This window comes from Cucurbita pepo, chromosome 8, assembly GCF_057944985.1.
Source record: "Cucurbita pepo subsp. pepo isolate OVF chromosome 8, ASM5794498v1, whole genome shotgun sequence".
NCBI lineage: Eukaryota > Viridiplantae > Streptophyta > Magnoliopsida > Cucurbitales > Cucurbitaceae > Cucurbita > Cucurbita pepo.
The window spans coordinates 3,983,139-4,000,544 of NC_141805.1; the positions used below are offsets into that span (position 1 = coordinate 3,983,139).

General features: G+C 38.9%; 1 protein-coding gene across 1 annotated transcript; it reads right to left on the reverse strand.

The window, feature by feature from the left end:
• Positions 1-285: 285 nt before the first annotated feature.
• LOC111800398 (protein ARABIDILLO 1) lies at positions 286-12,695 on the reverse strand. The gene is made up of 12 exons (XM_023684074.2): positions 10,666-12,695; positions 10,343-10,501; positions 10,170-10,250; positions 9,896-10,027; positions 3,892-4,019; positions 2,672-2,759; positions 2,035-2,129; positions 1,866-1,929; positions 1,600-1,775; positions 1,299-1,520; positions 1,134-1,218; positions 286-1,051 (listed from the first exon to the last, which is right to left on the reverse strand). Exons 1-12 carry the CDS (start codon positions 12,013-12,015, stop codon positions 875-877), a joined length of 2,757 nt encoding a protein of 918 aa, XP_023539842.2. The 5' UTR covers positions 12,016-12,695; the 3' UTR covers positions 286-874.
• Between the last annotated feature and the right edge of the window lie 4,711 nt (positions 12,696-17,406).

Consider the following 17,406-nt stretch of genomic DNA (forward strand, 5'->3'; position numbering starts at 1 on the left):
ACCGCAAGTGTGTCCGCACCCCCCTGAGTGGACGAGAAAGAAAGGAGATTTCTCGGAGCAACCCCCCAGGTTCCAGACCCAGGAGTCTAGCTGCTCTTCGGCTTTCGAGAACAGGGCATACTAGTTCTTGAGAGCGAAGACTAAAGAACCTACTAAAAAGTCCCGAGTACTGATTCTGACTGAAACAAGGCCACTTCTACAGTAGGCATTAGTTTCTGTTTAGTTTAAGAAAATACGGGAGAGTCAATTCATTCAATCCTGTAACAGTGTTTGAAAGAAAAGAGATAGTTCAACCTTTCACCTTTCACCTTTATTTAGGGAAAGAAGAAGATTCCCTTCAAATGGATAAACATTTAATTAAATAAAGTTGAGTAAATAAACATCCTCAATTCATCTTCAACCACTCCAACTGCAAAAATGAGAGCTAAACATTGTACAATCTTTAGCATATTTAGAACTTCTATCATTACAAGCAAAATATCATCAAAACCAATATTAACAAAAAAAAAAAAAAAAAAAAAAAAAAAAAAAAAGGTTTCAAGGTAACGTGATTCTTTTCGACTCCCTGCATAAAGTACCATCGGTATATATGAACTCTACTAGAACGGGGACCGAGAATACAGGAAGAACATGCTTCGAAAACGACCTTTTTGATGCCTCTGATAAAAGTTGTACACCAGGAAGTAACATTGAAGCTGAGAAGGCGAACCACATAGTTCGTGAACTACTTGGCAACAGAAACTCGGTATATGATTAATGGGGCATTTACAAGCGCGACTGGTTCGGTCGGGCATGCCATGCAGCTCATTTAAGCTCCATGAGATGAGTTGCACAAGAAGTCAGCATCTGTTGGAGATTTATATTGAACTTGTCATTAAAGGGAAGATTCAATGTTGTGATGCTCTAAGTTTCTAAGAACAATTCTAGCAAAGATCTTGGCTTGCAATGGAGCAGTTGCTGCTGCAGCTGCCGTACGCAGGGCTCTCGATGCTCCTGCATTCTGCATAAGGCTTGCGTGGTGTAAGGCATGCCGACCCCCCGGGATCGTAAACTGCATATCGAAGAGTACGAGTAATGAAGAACAATCGTGCAAGATAATCAGAAGAAATACTATGAACTAAATCTGAATGTACCTGTAAAAGAGCAAATGCTGCACATGCTTTTAGTGTAGGTGATGGATTTCGAAGCATTGTAATAAATCTTCCAATTTCAGCTCCACTAACAATTATGGAAAATTAGAGTAAGATTAAATGGGTATGAGAATACGAGCGTAATTTCTCGAAGGGGTTCGAGTAAACCTGCATCGAAGATGACCCGCTTCTTGAATACGAGCTCGTTCTGTTACTTGAACCAACGCTGCGGGTGCCGAGGATGCAGCAGCAGAGGCGAATGCTTGTGGGTCTGAAAAGGTTTGGACAAAGGCTTCAATGTTCTTTAAAGCCATCCTTCTAGCCCCATCTAAGCTCACACTCTTGGAAAGGCCTTCTGATGAGCTTCCTGGTAAGGCACATTCGTCCATTCTGCAAAAAAGTTGAAATCAATCAGCCAAGTAATTCTTTTTCAAAAACATGAACGCAGCATGTCGAATGGTCGATGTACCTTCCATCGAACATGTAAGCTAACGCCAATGCAGCCATGAAGCGAGCCATTTTCGAAACTGATGCATAACAAAGATGAACTAAGGCTGGAACACCGCCTTCCTCTACAATGCGAAGGGCGTTATCTGGGTTAAAGGCAAGATTCCAAAGCGCTCCAGCAGCAGTCTCGTGAACATCCTGAAGATTGAAGGGCATTATCGGTTGAACGTTCGCACATATTTCACGTGTTCCTTATCAAGAAACTAACGAATAATTTGAAATGCTTACTTCGGCGTCTGAGCGTGCCAAAGCAATTAACGGTGCAACGCCCCCTTGCTGACCAATAGCAATGCTAAAAGAAACCCCAAAAGGTTATAGATTAGAATTAAACCACAAAATCAAAGAGCTAAGCCTGATCATTAATGATTTTATACCATCCAAGGCTCAAATATTATACCTGTTCGCTTCCGAAACCGACAATCCCCACAGAGCACCAGCTGCCCTTTCCTGAAGACCCGGAGATGCGTTTGAACAAGACTGTGCTAGAGCAACCTAAATTAAAAATAACGATAATATTTAATAAATAACGACGTAAATGCAGAAGATTGGTGAGCTTATCATCAATATTGTCCTCGAGCTCGAACATATATGTTAATCATCCCCAGCTTGTTACAAAGATAATCTATACGAACTCCGTTTTGCTCTTACTTCAACAAATCTTTGTATGGATTAAAACAAAATCCACGATCATGGTTTGTGCATAACAAGACGTGCTTTTAATTGAGCGACGGAGCCATCAAGATTGAGCTTAACTGCAAACACGTATGTATCCAATAGATTTCTTCGTATAGGACGAGAACATGAGGAGTCGGTTTTTTAAGATTTCATGCAGGCAAAATTAATGGTGTGAGATACCGAGTCAATCTCCGCAATAATGAGACTGAGAGGTGATTCAACAGCATGTAGATAGGGTCATATTATTCTTTCACTTCCCGAATTAATTCTTTTCGATCTTTATTGATTCAGACATCGTACGAGAGACGATCAGCTTTTACAGCAATGAACAATTTAAAGTACGAGGTTAAGGAACTTACCAATGCCTCGACACCGCCTGCAGCTGCAATCGCTTCTCTATTTCTGTCATCAAATGATAAGTTCCATAGGGCTCCAGCAGCTTCTTGCCTGTACCATGAGACAAAAACAATATATTGGATTAAAACCTACTTATGTACTTAACCCAAGATCCAGTAGTTTCTCGCACAGAGTTTCGATACAATTGTAAGAAAACGATGCAGAAGCTCATCCTATGAACGGTCTAATTTAGTTGCAATGTTAGAGGTATTTGTTCTAATTTATTAAAATGAAACCTCTGCAATTTGAGAAAAATTTTCCCACGAACATATGTTTAAACGGAAGGTCTTACGCTAGTCCTGAATTGTGAGATCCCACATCGGTTGGAGAGGGGAACGAAACATTCCTTATACGGGTGTGGAAACCTCTCCCTAGAAGACGCGTTTTAAAACCTTGAGGGGAAGCCCAAAAAGGACAATATTTGATAGTGGTGAGCTTGGGCTGTTACAAATGGTATCAGAGCCAGACATTGGGCGGTGCGCCAACGAGGACGCTAGGCTCCCAGAGGGAGGTGGATTGTGAGATACCTCATCGGTTGGAAAGGGGAACGAAACATTCTTTATATAAGGGTGTGGAAACCTCTCTCCAGTAGACGCGTTTTAAAACCTTGAGAAGAAGCTCAAAAAGGACAATATTTGATAGGGGTGGGCTTGGGCTGTTACAAATGGTATCAGAGCCAGACATCGGGCGGTGCGCCAACGAGGACGCTAGGCTCCCAAAGGGAAGTGGATGGAGATACCACATCGGTTGGGAAGAGGAACGAAACATTCCTTATAAGGGTGTGGAAACCTTTCCCTAGCAAACGCGTTTTAAAACCTTGAGGGGAAGCCTAGAAGGAAAAGTCCAAAAAAGACCATATTTGCTAATAGTGGGTTTGGGCTGTTACAAATGGTATCAGAGCCAGACACCAAGCAGTGTGCCAGCGAGGATGCTGGGCTCCCAAGAGGGGTGAATTGTGAGATATCACATCAGTTGGAGCGGAGAACGGAACATTCCTTATAAGGGTGTAGAAATCTCTCCCTAGCAAACGCGTTTTAAAACCTTGAGGGAAAGCCGAGAAGGGAAATCTCGAAAAGGACAATATTTGTTAACTCAATACTTTTGACTTACCAGACAACCTAGCTTAATCGATAGGATAATATTTTACAAAAAAAAACAAAAAAAAAAAACAATTGAATCATACCTGACACCTTCATGAGGAGAATGTGTGAGTTGGACAAGTGCTTCAAGTGCACCTGCCTCTTGTCCAACAGCAGAGTTGTTTGTGTTGCTATCACCGTGGGCAGCCAAATTTGCCAATGCCCGAGCTGCCTGAAATTTTCAAATTCCAAATTTTGAAAATTTAGACTTACAGATTGAACAAACAAAAGTATCAACAAAAAAAAAAGGTCCAAATGAAAATTATAATAATCTTCAAAATACTACAATTAACATTTTGTGGTTCGTAGTGGTTCCGACATAATTCTTGCCCCAAGGCAACACAAAAACACGCTCAGCCGATCAAAGAGGGCCGGTAATCTCTCCCTTTCCCTTCTCGAGCTAATTCTTACCCCTGGCCAACCTTACCTTCACGATTCAGCCCTTTTAACTAACTTCACAGAGGGATATCGTCGAACTAACCAAAATTTCCATGGCCCCTGATTGATCGTTGGTTCGGTAAGCAAAAGAATCTTCTATTTCCATAGCCCTTTAAAATACATCAGTTAGTATAGGTGGCCCAACTTGGGTTTCAGCATGATTACCAATGGCCTGTTTCATTTGAGAGACATGAAAAACAGGGTTGAGTGGAGGTTTCTTTTGGTCATTGGAGTTTAAATGCCACAGTTCCAAGCCATCAATTCTGATTCATTTGCAGACTTAGTTTGAGCTTTGGCTGATAAGGTATGGCTAGAAGGTGATAGGACGCTTTTTCAAAGATAACAGCAACCAAATTGGTTCTTGAAGTGTCGATTTTGATTATAAACTTGGTTGAAATTGCAGCGTGACCGTGCCCCTTTTCAAATTTCCAAAAGCTTTGGTACCTTGCTCATTCTATTCAAATGCCCCCTTCTTCAACAACTAAGATACAAAAGTTGTTTTGCTTCCAAGGAAACCACGTAAGTCTTTGATCGTTTGAGGGAGAGGCCCTTTAATCATGGATCTAACCTTCTCGGGATCTGTTGCTACTCCTTCAACCGAAACCTGATGGGCGACATACCCTAATCTAGTCCTTCGCAAAGTGACATTTCCCTAAGTTTTATATATATATATATAGAAGTGGCGTAGGTGTTCACATAGCTAGAACTATAAATCGATATGTCGTCAGAGAAAAAACCAAAATGAACATAGAGAGGAACAACCTGAAAATTCAGTTCATTAGAGCTTGGAATGAGGAGGGAGCATTCATAAGGCCAAATGGCATAACGAGGAGCTCATGGTTGCCTTTATGAGTCCTCAAAGTGGTTTTTCTCAATGTCTCAGTCAGGCACACGAGTCTAGTGGTAACCGAATTTCAGATCAATTTTGGAATAGATGGAAGATCCATTCAACTCATCCTCGAGTTCTTCAAATACTGGAATCGGGAATTTACCTGGTAGTGTGGCATTGTTCACCGCACGATAATCTATACAAAACCGCCACCCTCCATCCTTCTTTTTCACTAAAAGCACCGAGCTAGAGTATGGGCTAACACTTAGTTGAATGATCCCCGAGGCTAGCATTTCCTATATAAATTTCTCTATTTCAATACTCTGCACTTGGGGATAACCATATGGACGGACATTCGCTGATGATGTACCCTATTTCAAATGAATTCGATGATCAATGTTTCTTATTGGGATAATCCTTCGGGCAATTAAAACATGTCTTTATACTCTTGCAACAATTGAAGCACTAAAGCCGATAACTCATCGACTAGAACAAATATGACCAGGTTTAAGGAAGGAAAGACTCAAGCAAAAGCCTAGACTATTCTTCTTAAATGAGATAAAGCAAAGCTCCCTGATTGAACTTGGGTTGAACTATCTCTTTGATTGAATGAGGCTCTAAATAGGTAGATGTTTGTTTGTTTCTTTAAGTCAAGTTCAAGGAAAGATTAATGGGACTGGGTCACACGGTTGAGTATTGAAACAGGTTGAGTATTGAAACAGGCACCAAACCTTTGAACTTAACCAAAAAGCCTTGGTCACTCTTCCATGTTTTCATTGTGTTCTTAAAGGTTACCTTTGTCTTGGTTAGACTCGAATCCCCTTTAAGAACAATTTGATCATCCCCCATAGTGTGATCGTTAATGTCGTCCAATTTCTGATAACTTTATTCGACAAGTGAAACAATTGAGCCATTCAGATTGTAATTGGTTCAGCACGACTCAGTTTGACTGTTGAACCAAAACCTAACCATTAAGATATAAAAGAAAATGAGAAAATTGAACCAATGTGCCATATGAAACATAACCAAACCACTTGAACCAATTAACTAATGGTCTAGTCGGTTTGGTTTGACGGTTCATTGCCTGATTAATTTCAGGCATGGGTGGATTGGAGGCGGGTGCGTAAACAAGTTGGAACTGACAATTGATTTCATTTCGTTGGGAGCTTCAAAGGAATTGAGCTCCAAGCTAGCTAACGAACATGGATCACTCTCCATCGCACCTGCCAACAGTGATTTCCAATCGTCCGATGTCAACTCAACCGCAAACGTGGCCATCATTTTTCAAGTTTCTTCATAAGCAAATATCTTTTGAGTTTCCTCTGTTTGGACCAATATATGGGCTCTACGGATTTCTTCAATAACGCTATATTTTAACTTTCGAACCTTTTCCTTTATACTCTCGATGTGTTGAACCTTCTCCTTAATGCCTCGAATCTCCAGTTCAATGATATCCAATCACTCATTAATTCTTTTCTGGGCATTTTACCAATCTTACCCAAGTTGTGATACTCTACTGCCAATATGCAAGGATCTATCTCACAATGTATTGATATTATGAGACAATTCTTGCCCTGCACCCAATCTATAAGGATATGCCTCCCTATGCATTGATATTTCGAGATAATTTTTGCCCTTACGCAATACAAAACGCTCACAACTTTATGTTGTTTAAAAGGGTGGTTGGTAACAATAAGCACATCCATAGGGTAGAACCACACTCCTTCCAAACGTCTTAAAAAGATGCCCGTATTTTCCAAAAGAAGGGGTCATGAACAAAAATACGATTTTGTGATTCGGTCTATTCTTTACACATATATAATTTAGACTTGCAACACTTTTCATAATTCTCCTTGATAGAACCTCATGTATACTTTCGGGATCATTTCACACCATCAATGAAATGTTCATGTTTCCGACACAAAAAAAGAAAAGAAAAAAAGAACGATTTTTGTCATATTTTTATTTTCGCTCGATTTTGTATCTTTTAGCATGAGCCTCTTTTCATTATTTCAACAAAAACCATTTTTCTTGTTAAAAGAACGTCTTGGGGAACGATTTAACATAGCAACCAAAGGAAAGAGCAAGAACCGACACCTCTTTGTTGTCAATGGTACCTGATTTTTGTGCGAAGGCAAGAAGTTCGTTAAAAATACTTTGAGGAAAGACCACAAAATTGCCAGCTTGGACAACTCGTATTTGCAAAACATAAAGTATCATCTACATGTTGGATTTGACTTGAGAGAAATACGAATCTTCTCTTTTCATGTCTCAAAACCCTCAACAATGTTTTTCTTTTAACGGTTTCTACAAAATTTTGAAGGCATAAATTCCGAGGGTGAACAAAAATGGGGGAAGGAAGAAAGGATCCCCTCGGATCCCCTCGTTTAATTCCAAATGAAGCATAGAGTGTACCTGTAACAGCCCAAGCCTACCACTAGCAGATATTGCCTTCTTTGGGCTTTCTCTTTCGGGCTTCCCCTCGAGATTTTTATAGTACCTCTGATCCTTCCATTAATTAGGATGGAGAAGTTGGTAGAGGAAAGGCATCCAAAAATTCATTATTTTCTTCATCACATTCCAAACCCCTTTTGTTCCATGATAGCATCAGCAAAGGACCAATCATCCTGTGATAAGTTCTCTCAAAGTGTATTTTAAGAAAGTAGTCATCCATTGATTTTGCAGCCAAGAGAATAGCATCTATGATTTGCCTCCAATAAAAGCCATTAGGGATCCGTCAATGATGTAGGGGAGGACCTTGCCGAGTCTATCACAACCAAAACCTTACCCATGACCAATGACCTCGTAAAGACATGTGACCGGAGTAATGAAAAAGGGATGGTTGATAACTTGCCACTTCTCTTGTAAGCAATGCACTCCAAGGGAAGACACATCTCAAGAGTGCCTTTCTTAGGCCATTATGAATAAGATTAGGCCATCTTCACTCCCCTGCTATGTGATGTCCCACATGACACCCTTATAAAGGGTGTGGAAACCTTCCCCTAGCAGACGCGTTTTAAAGCCTTGAGGGGAAGCTCGAAAGGGAAAGCCCAAAGAGGACAATATCTGCTAGCAGTGGATCTAGGTCGTTACATGTTAAGATGCCTTTTTTAAATAGAAACCGAACTTCATCCAAAAAGTGAAGTCCAAAACAAAACATAACGCTCTAAACAAGATAAAAAAGGAGCTTCAATCCAATATATAAGACAGAATGATTACAAAAGTCTTTAGAAATGGACACTTAGATAGAGGCATTTAACTTGGCAAGAGCCCACCTTGTTAAGATAGTCAAACCGGGACTTAGCAGAGGAACACCCCGACTCATAATAAAACTCACTTTCTCCTTCAGGTACATCGATGTCTCCTATTTAGTCATTTCTTAGCTTATTAGACAATGCATCATTCATCATGATTGTATACTCTTCCATACATTTGCACCGCCTCCGATAAATAATCCCCTCTTTAACTTTTCTAAAAACTTGCTCATTAAAACAAGGATCCTAAACTAAAGAACCAAAGAGCTTTTCACAACAAGTAACTCACCCCTTGAGGCCTCTTCTTGGAGTTCCCTCTCAAAGCCTTAACCGGCGTGTTTCCTCATACCCCACTCGAAAGGCCCACTTGTCCAACTTAGGAGTTAATGCCTAACACAAGACTTTTGTCTTTGCTAATCATCAAGTCCATAATAGACTCAAAAAAAGATAACCTACGTTTGAGATTAACAAAACAACCTTCCTTCCCGAACAAAATGAGGTGTGATAAGGTCAAGCTCCCACTCACCACCTGCACCTCTCAAAAACATTACCATCCACACCTCTCGAGACAATCCTACTTAAGATATCCGTGACAGAGGTTCACCTTATCTCAAACATCTTGAAGCATGCATCCTACCTCTCGGATAGAATATCTAACTGTTCTCGTGCAATTCCTGAGCTAGGATCTCCTTCCTCCATTGCCTTAGCTTCAACTTGACATCTTTAAGCTTTCAAAACGCAACTCTCCCATGTTCTCTTTACGATCTCTTTAGTGGGTTCTCTTGACAAGACATATATTTGAATTGGAATGTTTTTATAGTTCCAACAAGCGCGCTTTTGGAGCTTGCATCACTTAAGCATTAAGCTCTTTTCATTTTCCAAATGAAAGTTTCGTTTCTAATTGAAGAAAAAAAAAACGTAAGTCTATCCGTCCTTGAATATTGAAGTCATTCCACTACAACTTGAAAGACAAGATTCACAACCACAGGCTTTAAAACCGAAGGAGTTCAAGACGCCAATGAAAAGATATGATAAAAGAGAACAGTTCTTACTCTTCTACCTGCTAGAAACTAGAACTCTATGAGAGTAGGAATAGACTAACCCTTAAGTTAAATCAGGTTAATATATCATTTCCAAGAGGTCTTTGATTCAATTCTATATCAATGTTCAATTCGTTAAAAGAAAACGCCTCATATTCGAGGTCCTCGTGTGGCTAAGACTTTCCTTCATCTCCCACATCATCCCAACCATTTTTGGTGTTTAAGGCAAGACGTCAAATCATAAACATCATAGCCTTACCTTTCTCCATCTGCCAAAGAAAATAGCACTAGAAATGACCTCACCAAAATTCATTGAATAAAACTTCTAATCAATCCTAATCTCGACCTTTGACAGAGATGACATCAATAAAATACCCGGAAAAAAATTAATCACTGAAGTTCACACAACGTGCACGACAACATACAATAACATTCTACGAAAATTAATTTTGTTAAAAAAATCCATGTTAGTAAATTGGATGATCACCTGTTCTTGCACTCCTTCAAACTTGCAATTGCGAGCAAGCATCACCAAAGCATGCACGCCACCGGCTAAAGCAACTTCAGTACTACACCTATCGTCAGCTGCCAAATTTGCTAGTGCACCCGCAGCACGTTCCTGAATGTACACGTGAAACAAAATGAAAACTTATAATTTTTGAGGAATTTAATTCAGCACTAGAAACGTGTAACGCTCAACGAGGATGGATAAGGGAATAGCCAGAGACACAGATATCGAATAATGAAATGGAGAAACTTACAAGAACTCCATCACCACCAGAAGACCATTTAAATATCAAATCAACTAAAGCTCTTACTCCGCCAGCCTCAGCAATCGCACCCTATTTTTATTTTAAAATATCGGTTGTCAAAACTCGAAGTTAAGAATCTCCACTTATGGTCTTACCAACAAATAAATTAACAAATATTAGACCTTGTGTTCCTCGCCAACCGAAAGATTCCACAATCCTCCAGCAGCCTCTTCTGCAACGAGCCTGTTCATGGATCTTGCAAGACCAGCAAGAATATCGATTCCACCTTCTTCGGCTACAGCCTTTGCGACATTAGCGTTCACAGACAAGTTTGCTATGGCCTGCACAAGCAAAAGAATATCATAATGAAGTTGTTTCTGTAATAGTTACGAGCAATGGGTACAAAGAAAATTGTCCATATCTCAGTTATCGTCGAAATCTAATCAACCAACAAAAATTCTGTAACGTGCGTATTTGCCTGTTAGTGTATCCATATGAAATTTACCTTTGCTGCCTCGGATTGGAGCCCTTCCCTCCAAGACTTAGCCAAATTTAGGAGGAGACGTATTCCACCGCACCGCATAACTTCTTCTGCCCTTCCAGAGTCAATACTAGCATTTTCGTCATCGATGACAACAAAAGTTGCAAGGCCTGTTGCTGCCCTTTCTTGAACATCTTCTTGTGAACTCTGCATCAAACTAAGTAATAATGCTGCTCCTTGATTAAGCCAAAAATTATCCAGACCGTGCTGATTGCTCTCGGCGATACGCAGGAGATTATGAGATAATATCCACTCGATCCACGTCATTATCTCGTCCAAACTCTTATTTTTATTCTCCAAATTTCTCCAATCTAACAACATATTTTCACCTTTCTTTGTAGTATCGACAAATAAAGAAGCTATTTCCTTCACGACATCGGTGAAAAGGGCAAGTAATAATTTTCCTTTATATTTGCTGACAGTGAAGCTAGTATCTTCTTCTAAAACCGAACAATTGAAGGCACACAAGATTTTCAAGCTCTGAGATGACGACATTAATCTTGATACAGCAACAGGACCAATGTCCGTTCGTGAGACATCTAAACCAATCAAATTAGGCAGCTTGTGCCACTGATGTGAAACCGCACCCCACTTCATATTTGTGGTACCTGCAACCGAAAGAAAACGAACCGATGCTACATTTCCAAGGGCCATCTCATCTATATTCAAACAATCGATGAACCCAATATCGAGCAAATTTGGGCAATGCTTTGATAAAGCATTGAGAGCCTCAGCATTGACATCTATAATTCCAGAAAGCCTAAGCTTTTTCAACTTAGGACAACAAATGGCTATTGTTTTTATAGCATCACTACTAATCCTCTCACAGAAATCCGGCCCAAGCTGGAGGCTTTCAAGCGCCTCATGTCGAGCTGCAATGGCAGAAAGTGTAGCATCAGTAATTTTTCGACAGTAATCACCGCTTATTTCACGCAAATTCTTCGCAAGAAGAAGAATTATCGCATCAGCCGACTCTGCCCCACGAAACCTAAGCTTCTGAAGATTATTACATCTAGAAGCAAGGGAAGAAGCCATTGCAGCATCAATCTTATGCGCTCGAAGATCAAACGAAGTCCACAAGCACGAAGATAAACCAAGAACTCTCCATGTTCTACACGTCGATGACAAATTCGCCCGGTCACGATAATTCAAACAAGAAAACAGCTGAATGACTGTATCATCAGGCAAACAAGTCCAATCCACTGTCTGTTTATAATCCAAATCAGCTATCTCGCATTCAATTTCAAGATAGCTTGGCAAAATCAGCTTCTCCTTCCCTTTTCTACTCACCTTCCTACGAACCCTACGATTCATGTTCTAACCAATCCCAGAAACTCAGATACCGCTACCCCTGACCTGACAACACAATGGAAACACAGGCAAACACGAAACCATACTCTTTAAACCCAAATCCCCAATTCTGTAACGCGCTAGCCAACGCGAACCCTATGCTATTACTTCAAAACCCTGGCCCCCTCTGAAGAACCAAGTTATGATTACCCCACAATTGATTGAAAAACTCTTAATGTGAACCAAAAAAAAACCCCAAGTTCGTCAAAAACAACAAAGAACAAAATTAATCCGCGTTATAGATTGATTACATGAACGAAAATCGCCGGCCCTTAAACCTGATAGAGTTTTTGCTATCTGGGTGCGCCGGTAAACCCTGAAATCTTCACCTTATACAATGAATCACGACACATTCAATATGGTTTATTGAAAAAAGTCGAAATTCAGCATAAAAGATTGCAAAACGAAGGAGGAAGAAGGGGGAGAATTCAGGTGATGTTTTGAAGCTCAAACCCTCAAAGCATATGAACACCTCTCTCCCCTAATTTACTTTGAACTGCTATCAACAAATTAACCACAAGCATATCCAAACAGAGAGAATAAATATGGGAAAGAGGGTCAGAGAAGAAAAATGATGTGAATGAATGAATGAATGAATATCAACTACATAGCTAATCCGGGAAGAGCACTCACCCTCCTATATATATATAAATATCATGTGTTTTATGCTGTCCTTTGTATTTGTACCACATGGGTTCCCAGATTTTGAGTTTTTTTCTTCATGGGCAGGCCTCAACCTTCCCAATCTTTTAGTAACATCTTTAAATTTTAATTGGGTTTAGTTTAAGAACCCTATTATTAATTCTCGGGTTTTGTTTTCGAGTTCCATTCGAACGTTTAACTTCTCGGGTTGAGATTAATTATTTGTGTTGAATATCATATTCTTTGTTAGAACTAGTTTAGTTTGATGTAGTTTGTGTCTTTTATTCGATTGGCTCGAATTTCACATTAGCAAAACACGAGGGTAAAGGTTTGATTTATGAAAGTCAAAAAAATAAAACTTTAATGGAATGAGAATCAATGTAATTGTCATGCTTTTACATGGGAATCGTTGGACTTGAGTTTTAGGTCAAGATTTCGTCGCTCTTTCTCGTAGTTTAACTATTCATTATCATATAACGAACACATGAATGACAATTTAATTGGCAACATCGAGTGCATTGTTCTCATCAATCTCTTGGTTGTATTATTTGATAGAACCTTACAAATAGGTATGTAGTTTGTTAAAACTCTCCTAAATAGTTTGTTAAGATTATATAATTTAACGTGATTAAAGTTATAATGTATTAATTAGTTGAGTTATCTGATCAATGATAAGCTCTAGTCACTTGGAAGCTATGAACGCTCGAAGGGAGATACAAACTAAAATGATCTTTGCCATGGTTGTAAGCAAAGCTATGATTTGAATCGTGCTCCAAGTTCGGCTAATGGAAGGAAAAAAGGTTACATGCAATAGGTTCGGTAGAATAGCAGAGTAAATACAAGTATTGATCATCCTTTCGGACCAGCTACTGATCATCATCTTGGTAAGCTATTGTCTCACCAACTAGCTAATTAGATGTGAGCCCCCCTTCGAACGGATTCCTCCTTTTGCTCCTCAACATACGGGATATTAGCAGTTGTTTCCGTTTCCATATGTTGTTCCCCTCCCATAATCTAATCTTTAATTTAATGATCTATTACGGTAAAACATTCATCTATTGGGTTGCTTCTTTTTTCGCCAAATCCGAATTTCGTTTTGCTTTTCTCGATCGTCAAGCATGATCGACTCTACTCTTTTCTCTGTCTCCCGACTTCGTTTCCAAGTGTCGTTCTTTAGAGCCTCCATTTCTTCTATCGCAACTAACTAACTAGCCAAAGAGAGAGGGAGAGGGATCATGTCAATCAATTTGTATATACATTTTGTCCCTCGTATACTTGCATGCTTAGCTTTCTTAGCTAACATCTTTGGTTTCAGTCTGGCGTTAATAGAAGTAGCGTACTCTTTTAATAGTGAAGACAAAGGGCAAGGCTTTTTTCATCGTAATAGTGGGCGGGTCTCATGAGATTTATGTCGGTCGTCGGAATCAAATTCAGGTCGCAGTAGAAGGATCCCTAGGACGAGAAGAAATTGAATCCATACACTCGATCCATTGCTTCTACCCCTCCCCAATGCCCATCCTTATATGTTCGAGCTTTCCCGACTTTGTCAAGGGATCGAGAGCCAACAAACATGCATGAGAGGAACCGAGTTTGAAATTTTAAGGTTTGGGAATATGTTTTATAGAAGCTTTAGCCTTAGATATCTTCCTTGATTCTTAATAAATAAATAAATAAAACCATGATTCTTGTCCTAATAGACTCGTCTTAAGGTACTAAAGATTTGCGGAATAAATCAAAAGTCAACATAGGAAAATTTGATGTTTTTAAGGAACATAAAAAAGTATCGAACACACTAAGTAAGTAGTACATTAGGACTTCGATTTAAGTGTTATTAAAGTTTAGGACCAAACTGAGCTTATTTTAACAATATAAACATATTGAACTGTTAGGATGCTCAATTTTTACGCAACAAAACGAACTCCAAAATGAACAAAACTAAAAACATGACTAGATGTCCATGTTTAGATCAATATACCATATTCCTTAAGATGAAATGTCCATACACGAGATGTTTAGTACTGTAATACAATGACGATTAGGGGTTCGCCAACTAATCTCTAATCATGAACTCAGCTCGATCGTCAAGAGTTCGAATGACATTTTAGAATTGACTATATTTTATGTATACTTTGTGGGAACTATTAGGGTTTTTCCAGTTAATTCCCTTTCAGTGAAGTTGCTGTTCGGTGGGGGGTTATGAGTTGATATAACTAGGATTGATCCTTGGAAAAGCATGAACTCAATGAAAACTTTATGAGTGTCTTGTGGATGCAGTTAGGGAGTTTCCAACTACTTCCTAATCGTGAGCTTGTTCAGATGATAGCAAGGGACTAAATAGATAGACAAGTGTTGGCTAGATACTACATAGATAGACAAGTGTTGGCTAGATTGAGGGTCATGACCTCCTTCGTGCTTACATAATGGGCTTGTAATTAATTTTTTTTTTTAAATAATGATTTTGATCGATGGTTGTTAATGTAATGTTGGACAATATATGGTTAACATATCGAAGGATCATGTTCATATTGTTGGGTTTTATGTCCTAAAACTCATAGTTTGTAAACAAAAACATATTCTATTTTCAATAAAGTTATTATTGTTGTTTATTCAGTAAAGATTGTTATTGAATAAAGTGAACTTTACGATCATTAATCTAAATCCAATAAACTAAGAACACTCTGGTTATAGTATGATTACTTGAACTATATGTAGAGACATAAGAGTGGATCAAGTTCAAGTATTCAAAATGATCTATAGTATAAGGATAAGGCTGAATACCTTATTCTGGGACACTATGGATGCGGCCCACTTTTGTATATGATATAAACAATGTGATCACTAAATTGTACATGTGGAGACATGTGAGTGGGGGCGTCCTATGCAATGAGTTTTGAATAAGATCGGACCATGAAGAAAATCACTCTCACTTTATAATGTCGTTTACTGTTGAGACTGATTTTCTTTTCATTCGATAACCTAGGTAACTCGATTTTAATCCTGAGCTAACCATGAACTCCTGTTTATTCGGAATTATCCTTAGATTTGCATGGGTGAGAGTGGTTCTAGTTCACCGACTCAATAGGCCTCCCATTTCAGGGGTAAGACTAGGTGAATGGCTGGGGACGTGGGGTGCAAGACGGAATTCACTCTTACCCACTTTTAGGGATAGAAGAGAGGTAGTTCCCTTAAGCATTGACTCCAAGTCTTGAACAAAGGGCCTCACCCTCTCATTGGCCTTAGAGTGATTCGATTTACTGGTTGGACCACAAACCAATTGTTCATTAGAGAATTAGTGAGACATAAGGAACAATAAGTAACTTCAGGGGTAAAACGGTAAATTGACCCAGCTCTAGTTACGAACAACCTGTGAAGGATCGACTTATTAATCATGGTTATATCAAATGGACAGAAATATATCTATAGTGAGGGGAGTGCAACTACTAGGCTATAGTGGAGTGTCCTAGTAGTTAACGAATGTTGGTTAACTAGGTTAATGAGTTTAACCGGTTAATCTTGGATTGTTGGAGCCCATGATCTATAGGTCCATTAGGTCCCTCTACTACCTCATATCGGACTAAACCATAGAACAGTGTGACGAGTGAGTTTGAAGTGTTCGAATTCAAATTAGGGAATATGCGCTACATATATGCGATATATTTAACCGCATTTTTGTTTTATTTACGAATTAAACCATTATTTAAATATCTTAATCAATTATGTGTCGGAATTGATTTGGATTGGCATTTGAATTAATATTAAATAGTTTAATTAATCACTTTAATTTGAAATTAATTATTCAAATTAATAGGTTTAACCAAACTTCCATCCTTACCAAATAAACCCCACAAGTTTGACTGAAATGTTGAGTGTCAAAATTTGGTTAACTCAAACATGCATGCTTGCCACATAATCCCAAACATTTGAGTGAAATTTTGAGTGTCAAAATTTGGTGATCTCAAATTTGCATGAACATGCAAACATGATTCTTTAAATAGAGTGATCATGGTACATGAAAGGTCTTCTTCTTCTTGGTAAAAAAACTTCAGAAAAATCTCTCACAAACACTCTCTTCATATATACAAATCCCTCCCAAGTTTAGTCACTCACCGGATTCCACAATCCCGTTCTAAGGCCGGAGGATAGTGGAGAAGACACCAATGGTGGTTCGAAACCGGTTCATGAGAAAAAAGGAGTTTGAACTACAAAAGGTTAGTATTCAAACTCATCAAGTTTTAATACTTATGAACATGCTAGTTATTTACTATAATTGATGTTCTAAAAGTGTCTATAATCCAAATTGCTTCCGCATGTGTTATATTAACACCACACATATAACCTAAAGGGTCTATAGTATATTGTAACGACTCGCTATTCGAGGGACTCGAGCCACGGATCGTTACTCACTAACGTAGACATTAGTAAAATGCGTAAAATTAAAAATATTTAAACGCTTGCACATCTAAAGCTCAATTAAAATAATAATAAAATTTCAGTTTTACAAAAGATAAACTGAGACCACCCAAATACAATATTACAAGTTCAAACTATTTAAAATATGCAAATGTACGGTTTAAAGGACAAGTACGAAAGAAATTGTAGACTTAAATGTGACGGTACTCCCTACAGTGAACAGCCCACATGCGCAGCTCGACCGCTACATCAAGGTTCACTTGAAAAGAAGATTAAGCTACCAGGGTTGAATATATAAAATAT

Coding starts and splice junctions, on each gene's coding strand:
- LOC111800398 (XM_023684074.2), bottom strand. CDS start 12,015: ATGAATCGTAGGGTTCGTAGGAAGGTGAGTAGAAAAGGGAAGGAGAAG. Junction 2,130..2,671: donor CAGGCGGTGTCGAGGCATTG/GTAAGTTCCTTA, acceptor TTTTTAATTTAG/GTTGCTCTAGCACAGTCTTG. Junction 1,052..1,133: donor CAGCATTTGCTCTTTTACAG/GTACATTCAGAT, acceptor TTCGATATGCAG/TTTACGATCCCGGGGGGTCG.